Here is a 26697-nt window from a genome sequence, read left to right on the forward strand (position 1 = left end):
GTAGAATGAGGTAAATGTTCGCCTTTCTTTCATCAACCTCAAATATGGCTTATTATTTCAAAATTAAAACATGTAATTTGCAGCAACTTTACACAAGCAATCACTAGCATTTTTCCTGATAACTGTGGACACAACATAAAATCCAAGTCCTCTTTTACAGATAAAAGCAATGCATCATTTAATTTTGTGCACTCACAATATTAAAAAAATGTTGTGGTTTTGTAAAATAAAGAAAACAAACAGGATGCACTTTCTGCCGTATCTGTCTCTGTCTCCGTGAACTGAAACCCAGCGTATAGATTACATCCCTCATAGACATGAGAAATGTGTTCATAGAAAGCTAGAAACGTCTACTTTTAAACTAGCTAATTCAAACTGAAAACAATTGTGTAATCCGTAAAGGTGCATTTCTTTCTAAAGGTGCGTCACTGTATTATGGAGACTGTGAGCGTTGTCAACTTGATCTTAACAGCAGACACTGACTCAGAAAACATTAGTTTATTCTTGGATACTTAAAATATCTCCTTACCAAAATACCTTTGCGGCAAGATTCATGTTTGCACTTGAGTGTGGAATAGGCTATAAAGCCTCATTATGGTTTACTTTTGTTAACACAATTCAATTAAATGGAAATTATTGTGAAATGTTTAAAAACAAATGTCTGCTCTGAGGCAGATTGCCGGCAACAGCCATTGTTTGTGATTTGGTCCTAGTGACTTTGGAGTCCTCTTGACTACCCCTAACTTTTCACAGATTTAGGAGCTGGGTTTAGTGCTAAAATTCCTTGTGAAATACTTATAAAGCAAAAATGTAGGAGTCCTAAAATGTGCACTGACACGCCATTGATTTGAAGAGTTTCTTTTAAATCGGTAAGTTAGTAGCTACTTTTTGCATTAATATTTTTTGTGAATATGACCCTGATGTACACCTGCCCCATCAGAGTGACATCAGCCATGTTTTGAAGTAGTAAACCTGCTCAAGCCCATACCTGTGGTTTCAACATCTTGAACACGTGCCAACTCCAAGTGCCCAGCATCCAAGGCACTATCCTACATTCCTCCTTTAGCAGAATAAATCCACATTTCTATCATTCATTTTTGGCAAAAATGTGATGGAATGCATGTGATCTGATGTTCTATGTATTTGTAGTTTTGTGGTGATTTTGTTTCACACTCCCTTTGCTCCCTTTGTTGTGGAGATTCTAGCAAATATTTATTGCCTGGAAGTGTTTGAGGTGTTTTTTCCCACTAGCACTGACCTTTAATATAATCCCTTTAATAAATCCTTAAGGAGTAAGCTATCCCTCCCTCTTCCAAAGATGACACATTATTGAACTCCATCTAAGTTTGGCTCCAGTGTCATTGTAAAAGTGAAAAGCATTTCATCCAGGCCATTGAGGTGGGAGTGAGACAGTCTGTGCGAGACAGACATCGTAATATGCTAGTGTCTAGTTGTAATTATATAGCTTTTGTCAGATAGAGATGTATGTGCATGTTTCTTCAATGTCTTTTCGAACAATGAGCAACAATAGATCTTGTTTCAACATGTATTTTTTTATGGCTTTAGAGAGCTAGAGTCATGCATGCCCCTTCCCTAAACAGCAAAACTATTTACTTTCCATGTCGTACACACACTTGCTATTCAACTTTTGGGAGATCCTCAGTTCCCCATTTTCTTTGCCTCTTTTTCATTCCCATCTGCTTCTGCTATTAGTGGTGAACAGACGCAGTAGTGGCTCCCCTGTGTAACTCTGGCCATGTGCATGTAAACAGTAAATTGGATGATGCTTTACATCTCAAAAAACATTAGCAATACATAGAAAGAAAGAAAGAAAGAAAGAAAGAAAGAAAGAAAGAAAGAAAGAAAAATAAATTAAATTTGTCTTCTAGATATATGTTTCATGGGATTTCTGATCTGGCATTGTTTTTTTTTTTTGTTTTTTGTTTTTTATGTGGACATTTTCAAGCAAGTAATTACAGACATACATTCTTTAAGTTAATATATTTAATATTTACTGCAGAGTTGTCTTGTTTTCCTTGGCCCATCAATGCTTTTCCAATAAAGCTCTGGCATCTGTGGCATTATATTATCTATCCTCCGCTTGCCTTGTGACAACACTGCTTTTTATTGGGAGAGAAAAAATCATCAAAAATAACCTTTTAACACAGTATTATAAGTAATGTGTTTAAAATATCCTCTTTTGAACAAAAATGTTTGTCCGCAAGCTTCAAGCTGCCGCTATTGCCGTGCTTAAAGGGGTCATATGATGTGATTTGAATTTTTCCTTTTTCTCTGGAGTCTTACAAGCTCTTGGTGCATAAAGGAGGTCTGTAGAGTTGCAAAGGAATATTCTTTCTATAGACTTTGCCATGCCCCCCCAAAACAGCTTGTTCAAACATGCCCCCACACGTCTGTCACTATGTGGAAATATTTGCGTAATGCCGCCCAAATGTTCAATCAAAGAAAGAAGGTGTGGTTTCAGTAACCGCAGTTAGTGTTGAAGCAGCCATGTCAGGGAGATGCTGTGTGTATCTAGGTGAAAGCAAAAGCACTTTATTTGGCCTTCAGAAAGTAGATGCATTTATGGACGACCGTTTCGTGAACCTAGGAGAAGAGGTTATTATGACTTTGCTATGACAAACTGATGTTTCACAAACAGCTACTGGAAGTATGTTTTGATATTAGTTTCAGTATTTGCTATTAACTGTTCCAATGCAGAGTTTTGCACATCGCGTGTGTGAGTGAGGGAGAGGGAGAGAGAGAGAGAGAGAGAGACAGAGAGAGAGAGAGAGAGAGAGAGAGAGGGTCACACAGTGGAGTCTTAACCGTCTGTGGCTTGTGTACTGCAAACACATACAAGCTTCATCACTGTATCTGTATTTCACACCACTCTTCCTCTTTCGGGCTTGAACTGATTGTAAACCTAAGGACATTATTAACTGTCTTTACATTTATTTTGAAAGAAGAAGCTTGCAATTATGGAAAGGGGGGACATGTCAACATATTCTGTTACACCAAATACACAAAATAATGATCTTTAAAAAAGCATATGACCCCTTTAAACAAACTGCAGTATGGCAAAAACTTCAAGAGCGCTTCATTTGAGCTCTGCAGTTTTGGATTCATATGCAAGCTGGGTATGGCATGCAGGTTTGAACACGCTCTGTTAGGGATAGAATTAGATCTCCAGATTATAGTTCAGGTGGGAACTTGTCTCACAATCATTGGAGTGCCAGTCCACATCCAGTTGCTTCTCTGCTGTTATCCCCACTCTCTGAACATCACTCTAATTTTTGTTTTTCTTTTCACTGTTGCTCTGATATTACAAATGAAAGCTGATTTCCAAGAGAGGAGTTAACTTGCATAGCAGTCAATAACTATTGACCAGTACAGCTATATACAGTAACCCGCTTTGTAGCGTCCTCTAGTGGTGAAAAGAGGGACTCCATGCTGCCATTGCATTTGTACCACATCACTTCCAGTGCACCTGGAAATAGTTGTTTTAAACAAGTACCGATTAGACTATAAGTATTGTGCTTTCTCTGACATTTTTACAGCTTGGATGATAGGAGAAATATGTCAATTTCTCTTTCTCTTGGGAAACTTGTGTGTTTTGGCAATTTGATAAGAGCTTTATCAGTTCAGTCAGTGATGTGGACACAAATATCCACACAAAAATTCTATGAATTGCTGATTTCAGTAAAATGTGTTTTAGATGTAAACAACAGTACACTGATTCTCATTTTGAATCCTGTAACCAAACTTTATTTGTTTGCTACATCCCAGATTAGAGGATGGAGTAATGGCCTTGACTCAAGAGCCTCCCCTGCTGTCTGAGAAACTGTGTGAGATCCCAAACCCATATTTACAGTCCCACGGTCTCTCTGTCAGTGTTTGGGAGAAATGTCTTTATCTTCATTAACAGGAGGACTTGTGCATGTACTGTTTTGAATGGAGCCCACCACAGAAGGGTACAATGCAATGCAAAAACCATGCATCACTGTCCTGAATTCTCCATTCCAGTAGTCTGTTGTGATGAACCTATACCGTATCTGATTCAGAAACATAATTATCTGTATAATTATTTGCATGTAGTGTTAAGATATAAGATTCTTCCTCGATGGGGTAACTAGCTTGTGCTAGACTGAACCACAAGTAGAGTTTTTTATTTTTTTTATTTTTTTATGGAAGATACATACCCAAATTATTAAGTGTCTGATTACTAATTCTTAATTATTGGTTTGTTTGATTATAATAAAAACAATAATTATACTGCAGCAGTAAATATTAATGTTATTAATAACAAATAGCATAAAATGTTCGTTTTTTTAATAATCTAGAATAGTCTTTCTGTTGTGCTACTTAATATTTGTGATGCATTTGTTTTAGGATGAATAGTAAGTTCAAAATAACATCTTTTTTTTAAACAGTATTTTTTGTAATTTTACTGTCACTTTAATCAGTTGAATGGGTCCTTTTTGAATAAAAGTAATAATTACTTTAAAAAAGAATAATAATAATTGACCCCAAACTTTTGAACAATAGTTTAAATTAAATAAGCAATAATAGATTGAGAAATAAAGTGCAAGTGTAAATATCTGTATAAAATACTCCTCAAACCAAACATTGGCTTATCTGTAATGTACACCCCCTGTGGATTTCCCCTTGGAGTCCTGGGAACAGGATTTTTTGTTATTGCTCAGGTTGCTGTAAGTGGTTTTTGCTTGTGCTTGCATCCAAAAGTCCTCTTAAATGAAATCTGAAGTCAAGCTCCTCACTGAGCGAGAGACATACTGAGTTTGTTGTCATTTTCTGAGTACAGCTCTGGTGGAGTTTAAAGAGAACACCAGTGCAATATGATTATTATTCTGGCATTACCTTGGTAAACATTTGACCCCGTGAATGTTTTTCCCCTCACCCGCAAACCACACGAGCCACTCGGCCTTAACTGTTTAACTGATAGAGGTTAAAGGTCATCCCTTTGTTAACTCCACGGGAAAAGTGCAGGACATCAGAAGAAGGTCCTTTCTGGCTCATTCGGTTTAAAAGAGTTCTACCCTAAAAACATGTTTTCTTATCCCATGGACCTTGAAGTCATGAAACACAGCAGTGTCTGTGGAAAAGGAATGTAGTGAAATGTGTAATTCTTACTGTTATTACTGAATGGTGCCTGGAAGAAAAAGCATTTTAGTGTGTTTCTGTTAAACTATATGACAACTGTGAGCAAAATGAATTTGTCATAATGAAGGGCAATTTCAGTGAAAAAGTGAAAGCCAAAACATGTTTCGAAACGGTCACAGCATTTAAAATGTATACTTTGTTTTTCAACCTGCAGTCTTGATTTAAAAAAAAAAATGATGTGGTTATGAGAGTGTGTGAAATGGGTGGGAAAGATATGGAAGGTAATAGTGTTTAATTAAAGGACTGCAGCTTCACCTCATCAATCAATGCCTGGATGATTCACTTTTCCCTCTACTTCACCTGTTTTCCCCATCATTAACACTTTATGCTACTGCGAGAAGATACAGACCCTTTTATGCAACCCAGCTTAAAACATGAACGATGTAAAAGATTTTTCATAGATGTGCTTGCCAGTTATAAATATTTGTCATTAAATCAGTGTAGCTAGCCAAAACATTTGACGGTGAGCTTGTGTGTTATAATGATCATGTGTGTTTGACTGGGCCATTCAGACACAGGCATTACTTGTGGTCTGCTGCCGCTTTGTTCTGTCTGCTCCCAGCATTCATCTGCCCTCAGGCCATCTTTGACTGGGGCTCAGTTAATCCACGAGCCCTGGACTGGAATCTGCTGATTCCCTCTTGTGATCAATCGTTGCACTGCTTAATATTCTCCACAGGGTGGCCCTGTTCTTCTCCCTATCTTGCCACTGATCTTTCCACCCACTTTGACTGTAGATCGAAAATCTGCCCTCTAGTGTCTAGACATACAACAACATTTGTCAACACCAGCATGGAAATCTATTACCAAAAATGCTTGGAAACAATCCTCAGAACTGACTTTACACAGACTTTAAGTTTGCATGTCCTTGTGTGATGTGATATGCTTTAGTATCTCAAAAACTAATTTAAACAGTATACACTTTTCCACAAACATTCATATACATTTTAACCTAAAATCTTAAGTGGAGTTGACACATAACATCAATTTTTGAATTTTGAATTTGAATTTTGCTTGTTTTTCATTAGCATAATGATGCTGAGTTAAGCTGGTCAGAATGTGTTTTTCTGCGGGGGATGAGATGCTCTGCCAAAAGATGAATCTTTTTATTTGTCAGTGATTTTGTTGTGTTTCTATTGTGATTCAAGAATGCCTTGATCTTAAATATCCCTTTATATTACAAAATCTGTCCAGTTCTGTTATAATAGTATGTTATATCACTGTTTGTGTGTTTAACAGAATTCAGTGTGTGTGTTCAGCTTGGTGCTTATATTTTTTTGTTGTTGTTGTTGTTGTTGTTTTCACACTTTGGGTGTTTTTAATGTAGTTTTTAATATGCATGCAGTGTTTTGTTCCTGTAGTAATGACCAGTCCTGTGGGCCAGTTTAATACTTTGTGATGTCAGTCATTGTTTTGATGTAGTGAAAAGTTTTTGACAATGCAGTATATGACTGTGTAGACCTTAAGAACAATTACAAGCCAGGAAATTTAACTTCCCTTCAGTATGTCTGTTTAGACTTTGAGATTCTCGAGACCAGCTATAAAACATTTTGCATGTGTGTTTGACTAACAGGACCAATGTTCCAGGTCATTTTTTAAAATTATTTGTATTATTGCAAATTGTACACAACGAGACAAGGAATCTCTAACAACATAAGGCACATCATGTACCGATGCATGTGTACACATGCACATATTTTGTGTTGCTTTCGCTAGTGTAGTAGTGTAATGAAGTGCACCATTTCAGAATTACTTAAAATCTTCTATATTAATATATTTTACAATCTAAAATCTGACAAATACATTCACATGTTTCCAGGCAGTTCGGTAATGTGATAATCAGTAAAAAAAGACTCCATGTAGATGTTAATTATGATGATTAAAATCAGTTCTAACAAGCATTATGAATAGGAGTTAATTCTGTCTAATTAAAAATACTTAATAATACCAATATTTGTTTTATACTAATTGAAGTCAGTATCAATTTTAGTTTCATTTGCCATCATGGCATTGTCCCTTTATGTGCAGCAGTTTTCTATGAAATAAGCATTCAAGTCCAGCTCGTGTCTACTGGAGGTCTTGTTTTAAGGCGTAGTGGTTATTTCAGAAAGCAAATAGCGTCATCTAGTGTTTGTATCAAAAATACCTGTAGGCCTTTTATAGCACAAAAAGAAAGCAACTTAAATCTATTGTGATTGTACAGTCAGTTTATTTGCTGTGATTTAATAATCATTTATTCTGACTCAGCAGTGCTTATCACACCATTGACAGTTTGTCAATTAACAAATTAATTTTGTTAAACAAATTAACAAATTTACTATTCATTTTTATTTTAATTGTGCATCCAGTATTTTCTTACCTCTTACATTGATTATTACTTTTGAAAAATGTTTGCGTATAGTAGATTTCACAGTAGATTTGATTTACTGTAACACTACTGCCTGATGCTAAATCTTTTCTAAACCTGGGAGTATGATGACAGTCAGAGAAATGTCCTTTTTTCATGACAGATGTATTCACACATATTCTGTTTTTAGTGAAATAGTATGTTCATATGCAGTAGACTGTAGACATAATTGTTATGTTCATAAGGACTGTCAGGATTGATGACTTCACTGGTCACCTGATGATGATGAGTGGTGAAACTTCATTGAAGTGAACTATAAAGATGCTCTTGTAAAATAGACTCAAGTCATTACATCGACTAAAGATGATTTTATGGTTAATGATAATTTTTTATGTGCATGCACGATCTGTCAAGAATTTTGTAAAGATTTGTTTAAGCTTTGAGCACCAAATCAGCATATTAGCATGATTTCTGAAGGATCATGTGACACTGAAGACTGGTGTTAAGACTGCTGAGAATTCAGTTTTGCCATCAGGAATAAAAAATTGTTTTTATGTTTTTAAATAGAAAGTAGTTTTGTTAAATTGCAGTAGTATTAAACATTATTATTGTTTTTTACTGTATTTCTGATTAACATGAAAAAAAAAAACAAATCCAAACTTTTTCCCCCTCCAAAATCTTTTCTGTGTGCTTATAAATAAGTTGTGTTTTGTGTTTTCAGGCATGTCATGGTTGTGAGACGGGACGGAAGTGTGACTGTAGTGGGGTGAAAGGACACAAGGTGAGTGTCTATCCACAAACAAACAGCCACATTTCAGAGAGATGTTCACTTCTCCAGAGAACAGGATATCTGTTGAAGTTCACTTCTCCCAACAAAATACGTTCATTTGTAACATCATCTAGCTCATATGAAACTTGAGTTGCACTTATGAGAGGAGTTTGAGGAATGATAACAGTAAACTTCTTTAAATAAGTATAACATAAATTGCTATACTTTAATATACATATGTCTGAATTGATGTTCCCTTATTCCCTCTACCATTTACAGTGCCTTTTAAACTGAACACGTTCACTCCCTTCAGATTGGAATAGCCTGTGAAATCCACTTTGTAGGGCACTTACAGTTGAAGGGAATGCTTCTGTAGCCTCATGTCTGTAGGCTAATATGAATATATTTAATCCATGCATGCATCAAATGAAGTGAACAGGAGCTCTACATAAGCCTGACTCTTTTCATTTTTACCTGTGCTACCAGAAGTGCTGCACTGGGTAATGTATCGCTGTATGCTTAGATGTTTGTGATTTTGAAATCCTGTGTGGAAAGCTAGTCTTATAGGATCTCCTGTGTACATCTCTAATGATAATGACTCTCTATGATGCTGTATCTTCTTTGGTCTCTTATGTTTTTCGTTAAATATTTTCCTAACTATAATGACAGGGTGAGCGAGGGTTTCCAGGTTTAACCGGCCAGCCAGGTGTTCCAGGATTCCCTGGACCAGAGGGACCGATTGGATTTCGTGGAGAGAAGGTCTGTGGTCAGCACATCTGTCCATTGTGATATTCATATATTCATATGTATAATAACAGATCAATCAGAATCTGTTATTGATCAGCTATACTGTTGCTTCTATTAAAACTGGACTTTGTGTCTCTCACAGGGTGATGATGGACCTACAGGGCCAAGGGGGCCTAAAGGGATAAGAGTGAGGGTTTCTCCATAACAGCTTCTGGCTAAAAATGGATCTACAGTTATCAACAAATGCTGACAGTTTCTGTGTTTTTGCAGGGACCTCCTGGATTACCAGGTTTCCCAGGAACACCAGGAATCCCAGTGAGTGAATCAATGAATGACCCACAACAGGAAACAAACCACACTAACTATTTTAGAGGACTTTTTTAAGCAGATTACATAATTATGGCTGCAAGAATTGATCTATAAATCCAAATTGAACATTGCTGACAATGACGTTCACTATCAATTAGTGTAATATGTGCACTTTGGCTAGGATCAGATATTCAAATTGTGCCTCTACGTTAGACACGATTTGCAGAAAACGTACAACAGTAATAGTAATATGATGTAATTTTGTCATTCTGCTGTCCTCTGTCTATCTCTTGCCTCTCACTGTAAATGGCAATAGTTATAAGCATGTATGTGCTGTTTTTGACTGACAGGGTATCCCAGGACAGGATGGCCCCGCAGGACCCAGAGGAGTTCCTGGCTGTAACGGAACCAAAGTATGAAACGCTCCAAACAAGAATCTTTTGAATCTTGAATTCAAACTTAAAAAAATAATAAACATAAACTTTTTTTATTTCTTTACAAGGGTGAAAGAGGATTCCCAGGAAGTCCAGGTTTTCCGGGTTTAGAGGGTCCATCAGTAAGTGTTGCTTTAAGCCACATTTCAAAGTTGTAAGCATACTCTCACATTTGAAATCTAATTCTCAAAATAATTTATACTTTCTTGTCTCCACAGGGTCCACCAGGTTCTATAGGACAAAAGGCAATTATTTCATTCCATAATACACATGCTGATGTTCTGCACTGTAGTGGCACACTTCCCTCAGTACATATTAGGATCTGTGTCAAATTATGTTTATAAATGCCTTCTCTTTTCTCCTGCAGGGGGAGCCTGGGGATATCATAGAGATTAATCGCATTTCAGAAAACGGAGTTCCTGGTTTTGATGGTTTACTTGGCTCCAGGGTGAGCATTTCCAGATCAATTAGCAACAGAACCAGATTTTCTGAAAAGTTACAGTAAAACTCATGTTCCCATGAATGTCTGAGGTCAAATCAAAGCATAATTCTGAGATTAAAGCATAATTCACTATGTACCCTTTTAATTGAGTATCATAATATGAATTATTTACCATATAAGTTGCTTTAAAGAAAAAGAAAAAAAAAGGTTTCTCATTATGACAACTTTATATCTCACAGTTACAAATTTATTTCTTGCGAATTTGCCTTCTGTACTGTGCCAGCAAGTTAACAGAAAACATATTTGCATTTCTTGAAGTTCAGTTCAATTTATTTATATAGCACATTTAAAAACAACCATGGTTGACCAGAGTGCTTAACAGTGTCTAGAAAAGAAAAATAGAGAGTCACACACAAATAAGATAAATACAGTAAAAACATCACAATGTCACAGCTCAGCTCGATATAAAAGCCAAGGAATACAAGTGTGTCTTAAGAAATTACTTAAAAATTCCAACAGTCTGAGCAGTTCTTATGTGGCACCACAAATTAGGTGCCACCACTGAAAAAGCTCGGTCACCTTTATTTTTTAACCTAGTTCCTGGAACATTGAGGAGCATCTGATTGGATGACCTCAATGCTTTAACGGGGGAATGGACATGTAAAAGCTCTGATAAATACGCAGGCGCCAACCCATTTAAAATCTTGAAAACAAACAATAAAATCTTGAAATCAATCCTGAAGCGGACAGGAAGCCAGTGTAGTAAAGCTAGGACAGGGGAAAGCCGAGTAGTAGTCTTGTCTAGATGTCCAGAGAACCTTTTCATGATATGCTAATTTTTTGAGATAGGAATTTTGGGTTTTCATGAGCTTTATGCCAAAATCATCAGTATTAAAACAATAAAAGACCTGAAATATTTCAGTTTGTGTGCAATGAATCTAAAATATATGAAAGTTACATTTTTATCCTTACATTATGGAAAATAATGAACTTTTATCACAATATGCAAATTTTTTGATAAGGACCTGTATGATTGAAACCATTTAAGGGCTATGCCCTTAATGCCGACACAGTGATCAAGTCTAGATAAAAGATTAGAGTGGTTGACCATGTCACAGGCCGCAGTCAAATCCAAAAGGACTAAAACAGCAGAGTTACCAGAGTCCAAAGTTAAAAGAAGATCATTAAAAACTCTTAAAAGAGCAGTTTCTGTACTGTGACGGGGCTTAAAACCAGACTGAAAATTTTCATGAATACTAAATTCATCATGTGTTATGAAGTGCCTATAAATATGCCATCATAACACTCTGGTTACAATATATAGGGTGAACCTGGAGTCCCGGGTCCTCCAGGTCCTGTAGGTCCTTCTGGCCCCCGTGGGTATGAGGTAAGATGCTGATTATAAATTCTTTGTTAATTTGTGCAGCTGTAAGCTTGTGTGATTCAGACTCCACCATATATATTTCAGATTAATCTGGCTCATACAGTTTTAGAATTGATTTAATTTGTTAATTCCACCATTTTTCAGGGTCGTCAAGGCCCTCCTGGTCCACCAGGGCCAAAGGTAAGTTTGAATGCCGCAATTAAACAGTGTCAGGTTTTATTTGTCTCACATTTTGTCAAAGTGCTAATGTGTCTCCTTACCTTGAAGGGAAACATGGGTTTGAACTTCCAAGGGCCCAAAGGAGAGAAGGTATGCACATTGCTCTGTGACAAAAACAGCATATTCACCAGGCTTATTAACAGTTGGGTTTTTAATGTGCATATTTTTGTGTGTGAAGGGTGACCGTGGATTAAAAGGACCTCCTGGGCCACCGGGGCAGGTTGGCGAAGTGTCAGGCATACCTGGTATAGAAATTCAACAAGGAGAAAAGGTATCATTTACTTGCTTCAAACCTTTTACAACCAGCCTTATTTTCTTTTAGAACTAGTCTTATTAATGTAACGTTTTTATTTATTTTTTACCTCACAGTCCAAATGCAGTTTTCAGCCATATTCGACTCACTTTTTTCTCATAAATAATGACAAATAGTAAAACTTTCTTGAGTTACATAACATGATAGCTTCTACATTATGCTTTTGTGAATGTATGTTTTCATGAATGTTTTTTTAATAGGGTGATCGCGGCCCATCTGGAGATCCTGGTTATCCAGGTCCCCCTGGTCCCCCTGTATGTATCTTTCTTTTTGCTTCCTTTTGCTCCATTCTTCATTCATTAAAAACACACTGGCATCTTGACCTCTCTCAGGAGTATAGTATTCATCTGATAGTATTCATCATCATTATATGTACATATAAATATGATGCGGATTATGTTTTTTTTTTTGTTCAGTTTGTAATTAATTATCATGTCTTTTGGCTGACAGGGTCCAGAAGGGGGCCAGAAAGGTGAGAAAGGAGAACCTGGGGAGCTTGGAAAGCGAGTGAGTTGAAGCCTGTTGGAACCCCAACTCAGTTATGTTTACTGCATTTTATGACATTTACGCTGTGATATATTTATTTTCATAAGGGAAAACCTGGCAAAGATGGTGAACAAGGCCTCCCTGGATATCCGGTAAGCTGTCTACAAGAGATGTTTGGTAATGTTTATCACAGGTGATATTCTTTATTACTTGTGACATCTCTTTTTTTAGGGTGATAAAGGAGATCCAGGTCCTCCTGGTCTGTCGGGGCGAGATGGTACAAGAGTACGTACTGAACGTTTCTTTCCTTAACAGTGTGAACGCAACATTAGATCCATAGTAAACCTTGTGTAATGATAATCATGAGTACAGAGGTGCAACTTTAAAGTAAATGAGCTGAGCATTCATAAAAAACAGCTCACTCAGATGTCATTTTGTTACTTGAAATGAATTTAAATAAAGATGTTGTAATTATTCCTTTACTTTCCATTTTTGTCTTGGGGATTTGCTAACCTATTGTGATTCAACATGGATATTGTCACAATGTAGCAGCGATTGTCACAGTATTTTTTTGTCCGCATCCTCTCTTGCCTCTGGTTTGAAATCATACATATATTCTTTTATTAATGCCTATAGGGTGAAAAAGGAGATCGGGGACCTCCTGGACCACCATCATACAGGGTAATGTTGAATATTTCACTCTTCTATTTAATATTTTATATTCTTCTAGAGTGTTCCTGTAGCTCAGTTGGTAGAGCACTGCGTTATCAAGCGCCAGGTTGGGGGTTCAATTCCCTGGCAACACATGATATGCAAAAATTGATAGCCTGAATGCACTGTAAGTTGCTTTGGATAAAAGCGTCTGCTAAATGCATAAATTTAATTTTACATTTTCTATTCGGTCATCAATACACAAGCCTGATATCATAGAATCTTTTCACCTCATAGAATGGGCCGTTCCCAGGTGGAATAGGACCAAAAGGAGACAGTGGTCAGCCAGGATATCCTGGCCCTAAAGGAGATAGAGGACTGTCAGGTATTTAAACACTACTCAAGGTCAAGCTTAAAATAAGTTGTGTAAAAAGATTAGTCCATAATTCATGCTTCTTATTATGTTCGTTCTTGCATAGTTCCCTGAATGGGATGCATGTATTATCAGATTAATAAGTCCTATGTAACGGTAATATTAAGTCCCTTTTTTAGTGATGCAATTACAAGGTTGTGTATTGTGGCCTGGTCAGACATTGAAGCAAGAAAGCAGAAATATAATGTATCTTCAGTTTATGCATAAGAATATGTTGTACAGTGTTATGTGTGTGAGTAGTCAATGCATATTTTTTTCCTTTGGTAGGTATTCAGGGGCCGCCTGGGCCACCGGGTGTTGCAGGTAAGTTAATATATATATATATATATATATATATATATATATATATATATATATATATATATATATATATATATTAGTTTGTAATGTATTTCACACAGCTTTTCATTTGAAGTTCAGTCATGCATAATTCATGTTAATTCATAATTGCAGTTAGTTGAATAAATCTGTCATTATAGGAACTGGAGGTCCAGGGCCTTCCGGTCCACCAGGTTTACCTGGAGAGAGAGGAGAAAAGGGTGATGAGGGACTTCCTGGAAACTCCCTTCCTGGACCACCTGGGAGAACAGGTCCACCAGGTCCCCAAGGAGTCTCAGGACCTCCGGGTCCTCCAGGAACAGTCAACGAAGTAGAATGTGTCCGTGGTCCAACTGGTCCTCCAGGCCTGCAGGGGGAGCAAGGATTTCAAGGAGAAAGAGGACAGAATGGTTTGCCATTTATTTCATATTTAAAAAAAAAAATACTTTTTTTTTTGGTTGGTTTAAGGAACTTTGTGTTTAATACTTTCTAACACCAACTTTATTAGGTCAAAAAGGAGAGACATGCGTCAATTGTTTCAGTAATGGAAACCCTGTCCCAGGACCCCAAGGGTTTCCAGGTCCTCCTGGAAATCCAGGTAAGATTAAAGTTATTTTGAATAGGGATGCACCGAAATTTCGGCCACCGAAAATTTTCGGCCGAAAATGGCCTTTTCGGTTTTCGGCCGATAGACTTTTATCACCGAAACAACACGGCCGAAATGTTGTGATGACGCAAACAGAAACCGCGACCTGCACGTGCACCTGCATAGCCCAGACCACGAGCTCCACGCAATTCACTTAACACCAGTGAGAACATTCTCTCTCTTCGTATTCCTTTATTCGCAGCACTAAAACGTCTCCTAACAAAGAGATTAAAGATGGACCACGAAGTAAAAACAGAGAAAAGTACAGTCTTATAGAGTCTGTTAGCACACGTCTCACTGAGATCTTTTCGGATCCTCTGCACTTCATCGCGAATGTGCTTGATCCGCGTTATAAAGAACATTGGGCAGCGCGCACGAGAAATAATCCAGGCCGCGCTGGATGCGGAGAACCCGCGTGGAGACGGAGAAGCGCCAAGCGCAGGAGACAGATCAGAGCACAGAAAAAAGACTGGTCTCTGCACCAGATGAGTGGCATGCACCATCGTTGTCTGATATGTTCAGTGGAATTCTGCAAGAAAGTGCCTCAAATAATAATAATACGTTGGCTATTTTGTTCTTAGGCTACTGTATATATATATATATATATATATACACACACACACAAACATATATACATACATAATATCAGATTGTAGCCATATTTATGCTAGAATTTCTGCTTTAATTTGATAAAAATGTTTATTTATGCCCTGGCCCTATTTAAATACACTCTCTCAAATATTTCTCAAATGTCAGGCAGATGACAAGCTCAACTGCTCAACAGCTAGATGGTTATCTGTCTGAAGTCCCCATCCCCAGAAGTGATAACAGTCTTGCCTACTGGAGAAGTAATGCACTTTCTAGTCCTACAGAGAAAATTTTCAAATGCACTTCACCTAAATGCACTTTGTTTTTATGAGAGAACTGTTCATTTTAAAACCTTTCTGCAGGCCAGTAGGCCTGTACATTATTATTAAATTTTCACATGAGTGGGATAAATTTTTAGTTTGAATTTTATTTTATACTGTGCATTGTTGCAATGTGCTCAATAAATATTTGCATCATTTATAATTATGTATTCTTAAGTTTTTTTTTTAATAAGTTATGTAATTGTAATTATCTTTGAAACTTTAATATTAATTTATGCAATTGCAATGTCTTAATTTTAGTAAACTTAGTACACGGTCATAGCAATAAATGCAATGGTACTAATAATTGGCATAATTTCTTTCGGTGTTTCGGTTTCGGTTTTCGGCCTTGGTTTTCTCTTTTTCGGTTTTCGGTTTCGGCCAAGAATTTTCATTTCGGTGCATCCCTAATTTTGAAATAAGTATCTTCACATGCGTGATCGTTATAAGGGGATTATAACATGCAGGTATTTATTTTTAATGTTGTTTTACCTAATAAAGGTGTACAGATCTCATAAACAAATTGTAAAGTACTGTTTTGCACACCAGTATTACAGTAAAAAAACAAAAAAACAATAGTATGGTCATGCACAGTATTTTTTTCAAATACCTTTGTATGCCATGTAAAATATAAACGCAAGTAGAGTCCTTTTTGTACATGTTCTTCAGGTCAAAAGAACAAAACTTTAATCTAACAATAAATGGCTTGTTTATATAAAGTACAGATGTTTCTCAAGCTGAACATCACACTTATTTTTATGTCAGGTGTACCTGGATCGCCTGGATCTAAAGGAGACAGGGGATTCCCGGGAGGGCCAGGGCTCATGGGCCCACCTGTGAGTGCATCCTAGTTTTTTCACACACGCTGGATGACTCACTTTTTGTTTAAAGTGATAGATGCTTTAGAGTAACTAAAGAATATAATTATTTAACACTTCTACACTTTAGGGATTACCCGGACCTCAGGGTCCCATTGGATATCCTGGAGAGAAGGGCGATGCCGGCGATAGCATCTCTGTTCTGGGTGTGAAAGGAGAAAAGGGAGACACAGGCTTTCCGGGTCCATCAGGTCTGCCGGGATTCGAGGGAAGACCTGGTCGTGATGGAGCTCCTGGTCCCCCAGGCCTCAGAGGACCACCTGTGAGTGTTTCTTCACTTTTCAGTAGAGCTACAACGTCCGTGTCTTTAGTACATTTAAGTACACTGATTTTTCTTACAGGGTTCGGCATTGGTGAAAGGTGCACAAGGTCCACCAGGTGAACCTGGCTTGCCAGGATCTTCAGGAGACAGGGGTCTGCCTGGTCCCCCAGGATTTGGTTCTCAGGGACCTCCTGGAGAGAAAGGTATCCAGGGTGTTTCAGGACGACCTGGGGGCCCTGGAGCACCAGGTAAACAGCAATACCTTTGTCTTGTTTTTATAAGTTAAAATTTATAAGACATAAATCACATATATGCTTTTTAGCACTAATCAAGATAATTAAGTGTAGTTACCCACTATGTGATGTCTAGAAATGCAGCTAACTGCTTTAACTTCTAGCTTGGCATGTTTCACTATGGCAGTGATCTTACTATAGACATCATATCATCTCAATGTTTGTCTGAATGGGTAGGTCAGAAAGGTGAACCTGGGTTATCAGTGCCAGATAAAGGTGAACGTGGACCCCCAGGACGTAATGGACAGCCAGGTCCACCTGGAATTCAAGGTAAAGAAAAAACGACTGACTATAGTTTGTCAGCAGTCATTTAGTGGTGTTCAATGCATATGGAGCAGATTTAACAGAAATTGGTTCCATATCTGTACAGGTGCTCCAGGCACACCAGGACAGCCTGGGTTCCCAGGCTTACCTGGATCTAAAGGAGATCCTGGTCTTCCTGGTATTGGTTTGCCAGGACCCCCTGGTTCTAAAGGTACAATGTTTTCCTGCTGTTGAAATGCTAATAGACTCACATAGATTATCAACTGCACTGTGTTTTACAATTCACAAAAAATTGTTTAGAAAATGAGCATTATTCATGCCCATGAATAAAAAGAAAAGTCAGATTTGGCCATACCTGCCATTTCATTTCCCTAGACACGTGTATTGTGCCATATATTATTATTTTTTTTACTTGGGTAGAGAGGGACAGTTTTGTCCATATGTCTAAAAGTGCTGTCCATATTCGTCAGGATTTCCTGGTGTTGCTGGTTCCCCTGGTGGCCCTGGGATTCCTGGACGACCAGGTTTGGATGGACTGCCTGGTCAGTCTGGATTACCTGGACCCAAAGTATGAAACATTTATTCTACACAATACAATATGATATTGTTATCTACAAATGATTTCAATTTCAGATAAATGCTGTTCTTTTTAAATATATTAATGAATCAGAGAATCCTGAAAAAAAAAGTAGTTAATTTTTTTTTTTAAAAAGCATACCTATGGTAATCAAATATAGTTTTGGATTGATTTATTGATTTATTTGACACCTTTTTTATCAGTTGATGACTGAATAATGAAAGATAAGTACAAGAAATTAAGCCGCTATGTGCATCTGTTGTCCTTTTTTGTGCTTGACTGTCATATCTGCATTGAATTATGGGTAATATTGTTTTTCCTGGTTGTATACGATAAATTAGAGTGGGGTATAAATGAGTGGACTGTATTAGCAATTAATTTAAACTAACTCATCAGCTTTAAACTTAAAGTGCTCAAATGAGTGTCTTTGTCCCCAAAGGGAGAGCCTGGTTTTGGTCTGCCTGGCCCTCCAGGTCCTTCAGGATTCCCAGGGAGTAAAGGTGTCCTCGGTACTAAAGGGGATCCTGGCTTCCCTGGAAACCCTGGTGCACCAGGTCGTTCGGGTCTTGATGGTGCCCCTGGACCTAAAGGTAGAGACAGAGATTAAATCGTAATATTGCATTAAAACTAATTTTTCTAAATTATTATTTACAAATATTAAACGAACAATCATTTTCATTTTGCACATAGGTGATCGTGGCTTTCCTGGTGGTCCTGGTCCTCGTGGCCCCCCGGGGAACCCTGCCTTTGGTCTTCAGGGCCCCCCTGGTCCTCCAGGAGCTCCTGGTTCTGTGGGGTCTTCTGGTATGCCTGCAGTTTTCCTCTTCCTTTGAACTTTTTGAGACCAGAAACAATCTGGGATTAAAGATATTTGTGTTATGTAATTTTTTTTAAGTTAACTAAAATATGCGTTCAATAAAGTATATCCCATAAACAATATAAAACACTGATGTTAGTACCGCTATTACGGTTCTTAATAAAAACAGAACTCTAGAGCTTCACTATATCACACTATTGTGTTCTTCTCTTCATCAGGATTCCCTGGCGTGAATGGAGAGAAAGGAGACCGGGGCCCTCCAGGTTTGAGTATTCCAGGGTTGCAAGGTGACAGAGGAAATCCAGGATTTCCTGGACCTCCTGGTCCAGCTGGTCCACCTGGGGGTCCAGGACTACCTGGTCAAGACGGCCTATCAGGACTGCCTGGTAATATGATGTTACCAATTGTAACCATATTTATTTAATATATACAATGTATGTCTTGTTTCTTTATGGACTTTCTCTACTAATCCTACTTCGTTATTAAAGGACCTAAGGGAGACATGGGTGGGATGGGTGCTCCAGGACCTGCAGGGACCCCTGGCAACTCTGGCAGACAAGGCTTTCCAGGACCAAAAGGTCTGATACCATTTTTTACCTTCTTTCCTGAAACAATTTTATAAAGTCCCTCATATAGTGAAATAATATTGCGCTCTGTGCCTCTGTAGGAGATGACGGTTTCCCAGGACGACCAGGAAACCCAGGTTTCCCAGGAACAAAGGGAGACAAAGGAGAACCAGGCATTCCTGGCCCACCTGGCTTAGAGACACGTGGACTTGAATATAAAGGACTAAAAGGAGAATCCGGAGCTCAAGGTTAGTCAAACATATTAGCTGCTACTTAGTTCACTCCATCATGGTCTTTTTGGTGATGATAAAATGTATACATGCTGTATATGGGGGGAAATGTGTTATTAATTATAAAGTCAACAGTTTATTTGCCATATTAGATCATTGGTTTTATATTGTTACTTTAAAGGAAGCCAAAGCAGAAACTCTGTCTCCTTCCAGATTTCAGTGTGCATGTACATCATGAATTGTATCACTGCTCGAGCATTTTATTAACCAATCTTAATTTATTACCTCCAACTAGTATGTAGTCAGAACTTTTCCTTCATTCCAAATAAATAGATTATTATCCACAAATAAATGTAGAGGTTTACATATTCACAAATAAATAGAATTAGATCCACAGTAGTCAGGAGTTTCACAAAAATTTTATTCACAAATAAATAGAATGGGATTTGCAAATAAAAAAAAAACATATTGACAAATATGTTTTTATGTCATAAACACAACTATGCCTGGCATGCATTAATTTTTTGAATGGCTTCCTGTACATTTGTAGATCGCTGCACACATGGATTTTGAAACATTTCAACCATCAAGGCGTGCAGACAAATCCACAAATAGGTGAAAATAGGTGGACTCTAAGCCAATCAGATAACAGCCACATTTGGCTGACCAATCGTAGTACATTCTCGCTGCAATTTGCTGATAATTATCTCCATGGCTGATATAAAGTCAAGATTTATGATATTATACAATTTAATTTAATGATAGTAAATAGATAGTGTAAGAATAACAGATGCTACTATTAAATTATATTCATATGTAAGCTTTAATCAAATAAATTACATTTACATAAAGTTTATTTCTGATTTACCAAAATTTGTGAAATAAATATCTACTTAAGATTATATGGTATTATTGTATTTACAAAAATAAAGAAATAAACGATTCACTCTGATAAGTAATCTGATAAATCTGTGTTCACTGTGTGTTATATTTTATCAAATAAAAGCCAGGCAATGGCCAAAAAAAAAGTCCCATTTATGACAATTAATGAACAAACAGAAAACCGCATTAGCCAATAATTAGTCAATAATTAATAAATTCCCATTGTCAGCTGGTGAATCAGCCTCAGCGACATATTGGTCAACCACTACTTTCTACATATTCACTTTCCCCTTACCTTTTCTTTGTGATCAGTAGATCAGTGAGACCATCTCTTATATAAAGAAAACTTGGGTCCCTCCACAACCTGTGTTTTCTTTTTTTTCCAAATTCAGAATTTAAAAAATGGATCCTTTTAATTTGGTCACCTCATGATCCTCTTTATTTGTTTCATAGGTTTGAGCGGACCACCAGGACCAAAGGGTATTCGTGGTATCCCTGGTGATAGTGGTGTCCCTGGGCAAGATGGTAGGCCAGGTCTACCAGGAGCTCCAGGTAAAGCAGAGAAGTACACATATTTAAATCTTCAATCAGCTAGTCACGTGTATGTGCATATGTACAAGTCAATTGGGTTTGGTTGACAAGTTTAATTGATTTTGTCTTCATGTTTAGGCCCCAAAGGTGATCCTGGTCTCTCAGGAACTCCAGGGTCTCCAGGGGCCCCAGGAGTTAAGGGTAGCATGGGGGAGATGGGATTACCAGGTCAGCTCAAAGACAAAACCATTGCCTATTGTTTCTGAGGCTTTGAAAGCTTGAAGCTAGACTGAGCCAGTTGTCTTGTTATAGGAACTCCTGGAGTGAAAGGAAACTCCGGCCAACCAGGCCGACCTGGCCAGCCTGGAAACCCAGGAGCACCAGGGTTCCTGGGACCCAAAGGTGATCCTGGCTCACCAGGATTTGGATTACCGGGAACTCCTGGGCCGAAGGTAAAAACATATTGTTTTCTGCTTGAACATTGAGAATATTTACTGTAATATTTAATTCTATTAAACTCCCAGGGTGAACCAGGCCCTCCAGGATATCCTGGAACCCCTGGCCTGAAGGGCCATCATGGCCCTCCAGGATCTTCAGGCTTTCCGGGTACCTCTGGACCAAAGGGTGATCCAGGACTCCCAGGATTCCAAGGTGCACCTGGCATTCCTGGTCCTAAAGGTTTGGATGGTGCTCCAGGCCCTGCTGGTCCTAGTGGAGCACCTGGTAGGCCAGGAGATCCTGGGCGAAATGGATTACCTGGCCTCGCTGGTGATAAAGGTCTTGCTGGTCGTGACGGTATTCCTGGACCTCCAGGACAAAAGGGTGAACCAGGTTAGTCTGAATCCAAAAGAAATCAAAAGTGCGTTGGATGTGCTCGATGTAGCATATCTATCTAGAATCATTTATTTTTTATTTTTTTTACCTAGGTGCTCCAGGCCTTGGTGGCCCAGGCCCACCCGGTTTCCCCGGTTCACGAGGTGAAGTACTGAATGATTTGTTCATTTATCTTCATTTTCACACCAGATTTTTCCAATTTTCATGGCAAATTTACACTAATTGACTGTTTTCCAGGGCCTAAAGGAGACCCTGGTTTTCCAGGACCTCCTGGTAGTTCTGGATATTCTGGTCAAAAGGGGGAGGCAGGATTACCTGGGTTGCGTGGTCCAGTTGGTCCTTTAGGACCACCGGGGCCTCCAGGCCTGCCTCTGCAGGGACCTAAAGGTATCCAAGGCCCACCTGGTTCCCCCGGAAGAGCTGGTAAGTTAAACATCTCATGCTTTTGGCCAGCTTTGCCCTCTGGATTTCACAATGTCAGCAGTCAAAATGATCATATCAAGGTGACATTCACATTTATTTTGATTTAGTTTTTAACAAAGAGTAGACTATCTTAATATAATATTTAAACAAATCTGTTAAAATAAGTATCCAAAGAATTGTTTTAAACAGAAATTCTGAATTGGCCGACAAAAACACAGTTTTCTCCTACACCCTCCAGAAACAAACAAATTGATGGAAAGGGATATCATTCGTGCTTTTGATGTAGAGGCTTGTAACTCTTATGGAAACTTATACAGTACCAGAGAAGAGAGTAATATTTGTCTGGTAATTGACACAACTTACTCACTGCTTAGTTTAAAAAGGACTGAATGCGTTAACAAAATGAATTTGTATCTAGTGGCAGCACTAATATTATTACGTCATGAATCTGTTTAGGTACAAGTACCCTTGGTTGGGAATCACTTCATCAGCACATGTGAAGCGGAGGGCAAACTGGCTTTGTTTTTGTTGGTTTGACTGATTTGCATGGAATATTGCACAAGCAATTATGATTATGCCATATCCATGTTACTGAGCACAAATATACTCACTCTCAGATGACAGAGCACAATGCACACTGTTTGCATTCCCTTCTGTTCTCATCACTGCCTTCCTTTATTGTGTGCCGGTTTGTCATGTGTTAGAGGGAAATAAAGGATGTGCATGCTTGAAGAGGTTCTGTGCAGCCTGTCTGCTTCCACTAAGGTTAGCTGTTCACCCGTCCATCCATTGTGTCTTCATTTCCACCCGTCCCTTCTTTTCAGCAGTAAAAGCTGTAGTGTTGTCCACAGGATGCTGTCTTTGTCCTTCACCAAATGAAATGAGGGGTCATCTGGCACTTTTGCATGGGAAATGTGCTGATTTGTAAGAAATGAAAGCCATTGCAGGACTATCCAAAATAGGCTCCACCTTGGAAAAAAGAACAAAAACATTCATGAATTCTGCTGCACTTCGTATAAAACAGATATAAAGCTTTTGAATTTGATGAAGAAGGAGACTATTTTGGCTAGTGTCTGTTGGGCTTGTTTTTATATGCATTATATGCATTTTCTGTTTTACATTACTTTTCTTGGGAATGGCTCTGCTCCTCCTGATGACATTGGATCTTTGCAGGTCCGGCAGGTCAGCTTCTTCATGTTATAGAGCTGATTTTTTATGCTACAATGTATAACTCTATATTAGAATGGGTAACACTTTATTTTAAGGTGTCCTTGTTACGCATTATATGTACTTTCTATTATAAAACCAATTAATTATGCATAATTACATGCAAGTAACCCTAATGCTAATCTGTTTCTTCAGTCATGTCCTCTGTAAAAACCATTGGAGGCAAAAAAAAAAACTGAATTTGAAACGTTTTGAAATTTAACACAATCTTTCCGTTCAATACATCACATTATTATGTTGCTGTGCTCTGTATTTAAAACTTTTACATTTCTTTCTTTGTTTCTCCTCTAATTGGACATTTGGGAACCCCTTGACCTTTGACCCCATTATAGGTCCTGCAGGTAGACAACTTGGTTTGATACTGACCTGTGTCAATGCTGTGCACGTCCATTTGTTTTTATTTATATATCATTTACCTCTGCATAAGAGGTTGAATGGGACTGGGATTCATGTTTCATTTTTGATGTTTAACTTTTCTTATCCCCATCCGATTATAGGAATATAGTTATGAGTGTTTAGTTGATCTCTCTTTGTGTCTGCACCTACTCCTTAAACAACCCAGAACCATTCAGCACACCACATACAACACTATACATGATAAACACGCACAGCAATGTTTGATAATGTTGACAGTGATTTCCTGATGTGAGATGAATCCTGTAAAACTTTTCTGTGAATGTGAAGGTCCTCCTGGCCCTGAGGGTCGTCGTGGACCTCCAGGTAGTGGAGGAGTAAAAGGTGAGAAGGGCATGCCTGGATTCCCTGGGACACCGGGTGGACCAGGACTGAAAGGAGAATACGGTTCCCCTGGCTTTCCAGTAAGCAATAAAAAAGTGATCCAAAGAGAAGGTTTAGTTAATATTGTTAGCAAATGGTTTCATACATTTTATATTTGTACAGTAGAAACATTTTTATTGTAGGCTGCATTTGTTTAATGAGGACAATATTTTGTTTTATTAATGGCCCTCTGGAATACTTGATTCTGATTGGTCAGTTCTAACATACTCTGGTCATTATCATTTCTTGATAATGCTAAACTATTTGCAACCAATTTCCTGCACAGTGATAGAATGCATGCTATCTGTGCTCTGTTTTTCTTACATTAGAAAATGATTTCAAATAATATATTATTATTCAGTTGGATAATGGTGTTTGTTATTTGTTTTTGACAAGGGTACTCCAGGAAATCCAGGACCTAGTGGCCCGAAAGGAGATCCCGGAACTCCAGGTTTTCCTGGATTCCCAGGTCGGTTATCCTTCTTTAAAAATGAAAGAGTCATTTACCAAAATATTCAAATGTCAGTAATTATTTATAATTACTGTCCCATTAGCTGTTATTTATTCCATGGAACACAAAGGAGAATTTTTTTTACATTCTAAAAATGGCATATGAAACAAAATCCATTTTTTCCATCACATGACTAAATGACTTTTTGATATATACCAACATAGAAAATAATAATTTTAAATTTGATTGTTTTTTAGTATATTGATCAAATAAACATTTGTGTTACACACAAAAAATAATAGCATACATGTCTGGAACAACATCAAAGTGTATCTATAATAAAATGTGTAAATGTTAATGCAGGTTGTGAAGCTTTATTTATGAAAGAGTCTTATCCACGTTAACCTCTGCATGTTATAGGATCTAAAGGAGAGCCTGGTCTTCCTGGAGCTAATGGCATCGCAGGAGAACGTGGTGACATTGGAACACCAGGTATGTCATTTTAAAACCCAGATATTTTATTTTCACATTTACAAATCCAATACAAAATACATCGCCTAATACTCCTCTCCCCTCTGTTGACCACAGGACCTCCTGGGGTCCCAGGTTATGCTCCAGAGCCTATTCGTTTGAAGGGGGAGCGTGGTCTACCTGGACCACCTGGTAACCCAGGCAGCAGAGGCCCATCAGGCCCCTTGGGATTACAGGGACTTCCAGGTTAGTGGATATATTTAGACTTTACAGTACAGTCAAGAAAGATACTATACCTGATACTTGATCTTTTTCCTCACGTCTGATGTCACTTCTGCCTTCAGGTTCACCTGGCAACCCCGGAGACCCAGGTCCAATGGGACCGCCAGGATTTACCGGCACACCAGGAAAGAAAGGAAATGCAGGACCAGCTGGACAACCAGGTACTGCTAAGGTCCAAGATGTGATGTTTTGTGGGTAGACATGTTGCACAAGGCCTTCCCAAATCCAAATCCAGCTTGGGTCCTTTTCCAGTATTTCCCACTGTCTTCTCCAATTTAAAGGCCTTTAAAGATTAGAGTAAAAAAATACAAATGTAAAGAGGTAATTCACCCAAAACTAATATCATTTACTCTCCCTCATGTTTATTCCAAACCCTTATTACAGATTCTGTTTAGGCTTTAATTCACATATAAACACACATACATAGAGCGCCATATGCTCGTCATGTGTGTCACACAGTTGAACAAACTTTACGGTTCTTGTGCATTACACACACTCAGTCTTATGTTTACCATGTTTGATATGCTTTATGAATGTGTAGATCATTGTTTAAATGTAAATAAAAGCCTGTGATCAAATCTCTTCACAAGACTTGGATTAAACTGATCGATTCATACCGATTCATTTTCCGTAGCCGAAATAAGGGATGAGTAACGATATCTGATATTGTTGCTGATATAAGGGTGAGTAAATGAGGACAGGATTTTCATTTTTGGGTGAACGTACCCTTTAAAGATCATCCTTACCATTGGTGGCTCCATTAGATTTTCGGAACAGGAAGCTTTATAAACTCCACTTCCATGTTTCAACCTCACAATGTGACGTGATTATTTACAGGTCCGCGTGGTTACCCCGGCCCTCCTGGTCCAGAAGGGATTCAGGGTCCTCCGGGTACCTCAGGATCATCGTCTGCTGCGCACGGTTTTCTGATCACACGCCACAGTCAAACCACAGACGTGCCAGTGTGTCCTGGTGATACAACACTCATCTATGATGGCTACTCTCTACTCTATGTGCAAGGCAATGAGAGAGCGCACGGACAGGACCTTGGTGAGGGGCCCCAAAACACACAGAGCACACGCACGTAACATTCAGTTTCTCATATCACATGTGTCCTGACAAATATGCTTTTAAACTTATATCAGGTACGGCTGGGAGTTGTCTGCGTCGTTTCAGCACAATGCCTTTCATGTTCTGCAACATCAACAATGTCTGCAACTTCGCTTCCCGCAATGACTACTCCTATTGGCTGTCCACACCACAATCCATGCCCATGAACATGGCACCTATCACTGGAGAGAGGATCAAACCTTTCATCAGTCGGTAAGAGACTGATGCTGATGAG

The 26697-nt window shown here is 38.3% G+C and overlaps 1 protein-coding gene across 1 annotated transcript in view; it reads left to right on the forward strand.

The window, feature by feature from the left end:
* LOC128017726 (collagen alpha-5(IV) chain-like) overlaps positions 1-26697 on the forward strand; it is a 38848-nt gene that overhangs the window by 9223 nt on the left and 2928 nt on the right. The window contains exons 2-46 of the mRNA XM_052603187.1: positions 8250-8309; positions 8967-9056; positions 9187-9231; positions 9315-9359; positions 9704-9766; positions 9856-9909; positions 10006-10032; positions 10155-10235; positions 11554-11616; positions 11758-11793; positions 11881-11922; positions 12011-12103; positions 12346-12399; positions 12596-12652; positions 12739-12783; positions 12863-12916; positions 13268-13312; positions 13580-13667; positions 13983-14018; positions 14195-14443; positions 14542-14631; positions 16353-16423; positions 16536-16727; positions 16807-16975; positions 17198-17290; positions 17391-17495; positions 17755-17852; positions 18301-18451; positions 18552-18665; positions 18897-19064; positions 19167-19256; positions 19346-19492; positions 20810-20908; positions 21026-21115; positions 21200-21339; positions 21412-21718; positions 21814-21864; positions 21959-22144; positions 24056-24189; positions 24545-24617; positions 25020-25091; positions 25188-25316; positions 25415-25513; positions 26190-26402; positions 26498-26675. Of these exons, the coding sequence (XP_052459147.1) occupies positions 8250-8309; positions 8967-9056; positions 9187-9231; positions 9315-9359; positions 9704-9766; positions 9856-9909; positions 10006-10032; positions 10155-10235; positions 11554-11616; positions 11758-11793; positions 11881-11922; positions 12011-12103; positions 12346-12399; positions 12596-12652; positions 12739-12783; positions 12863-12916; positions 13268-13312; positions 13580-13667; positions 13983-14018; positions 14195-14443; positions 14542-14631; positions 16353-16423; positions 16536-16727; positions 16807-16975; positions 17198-17290; positions 17391-17495; positions 17755-17852; positions 18301-18451; positions 18552-18665; positions 18897-19064; positions 19167-19256; positions 19346-19492; positions 20810-20908; positions 21026-21115; positions 21200-21339; positions 21412-21718; positions 21814-21864; positions 21959-22144; positions 24056-24189; positions 24545-24617; positions 25020-25091; positions 25188-25316; positions 25415-25513; positions 26190-26402; positions 26498-26675 (4586 nt within the window). The remainder of the gene's footprint in view (positions 1-8249; positions 8310-8966; positions 9057-9186; positions 9232-9314; positions 9360-9703; positions 9767-9855; positions 9910-10005; positions 10033-10154; positions 10236-11553; positions 11617-11757; positions 11794-11880; positions 11923-12010; positions 12104-12345; positions 12400-12595; positions 12653-12738; positions 12784-12862; positions 12917-13267; positions 13313-13579; positions 13668-13982; positions 14019-14194; positions 14444-14541; positions 14632-16352; positions 16424-16535; positions 16728-16806; positions 16976-17197; positions 17291-17390; positions 17496-17754; positions 17853-18300; positions 18452-18551; positions 18666-18896; positions 19065-19166; positions 19257-19345; positions 19493-20809; positions 20909-21025; positions 21116-21199; positions 21340-21411; positions 21719-21813; positions 21865-21958; positions 22145-24055; positions 24190-24544; positions 24618-25019; positions 25092-25187; positions 25317-25414; positions 25514-26189; positions 26403-26497; positions 26676-26697) is intronic.

This window comes from Carassius gibelio, chromosome A7 (genome assembly GCF_023724105.1).
Source record: "Carassius gibelio isolate Cgi1373 ecotype wild population from Czech Republic chromosome A7, carGib1.2-hapl.c, whole genome shotgun sequence".
Classification (NCBI taxonomy): Eukaryota; Metazoa; Chordata; class Actinopteri; order Cypriniformes; family Cyprinidae; genus Carassius; species Carassius gibelio.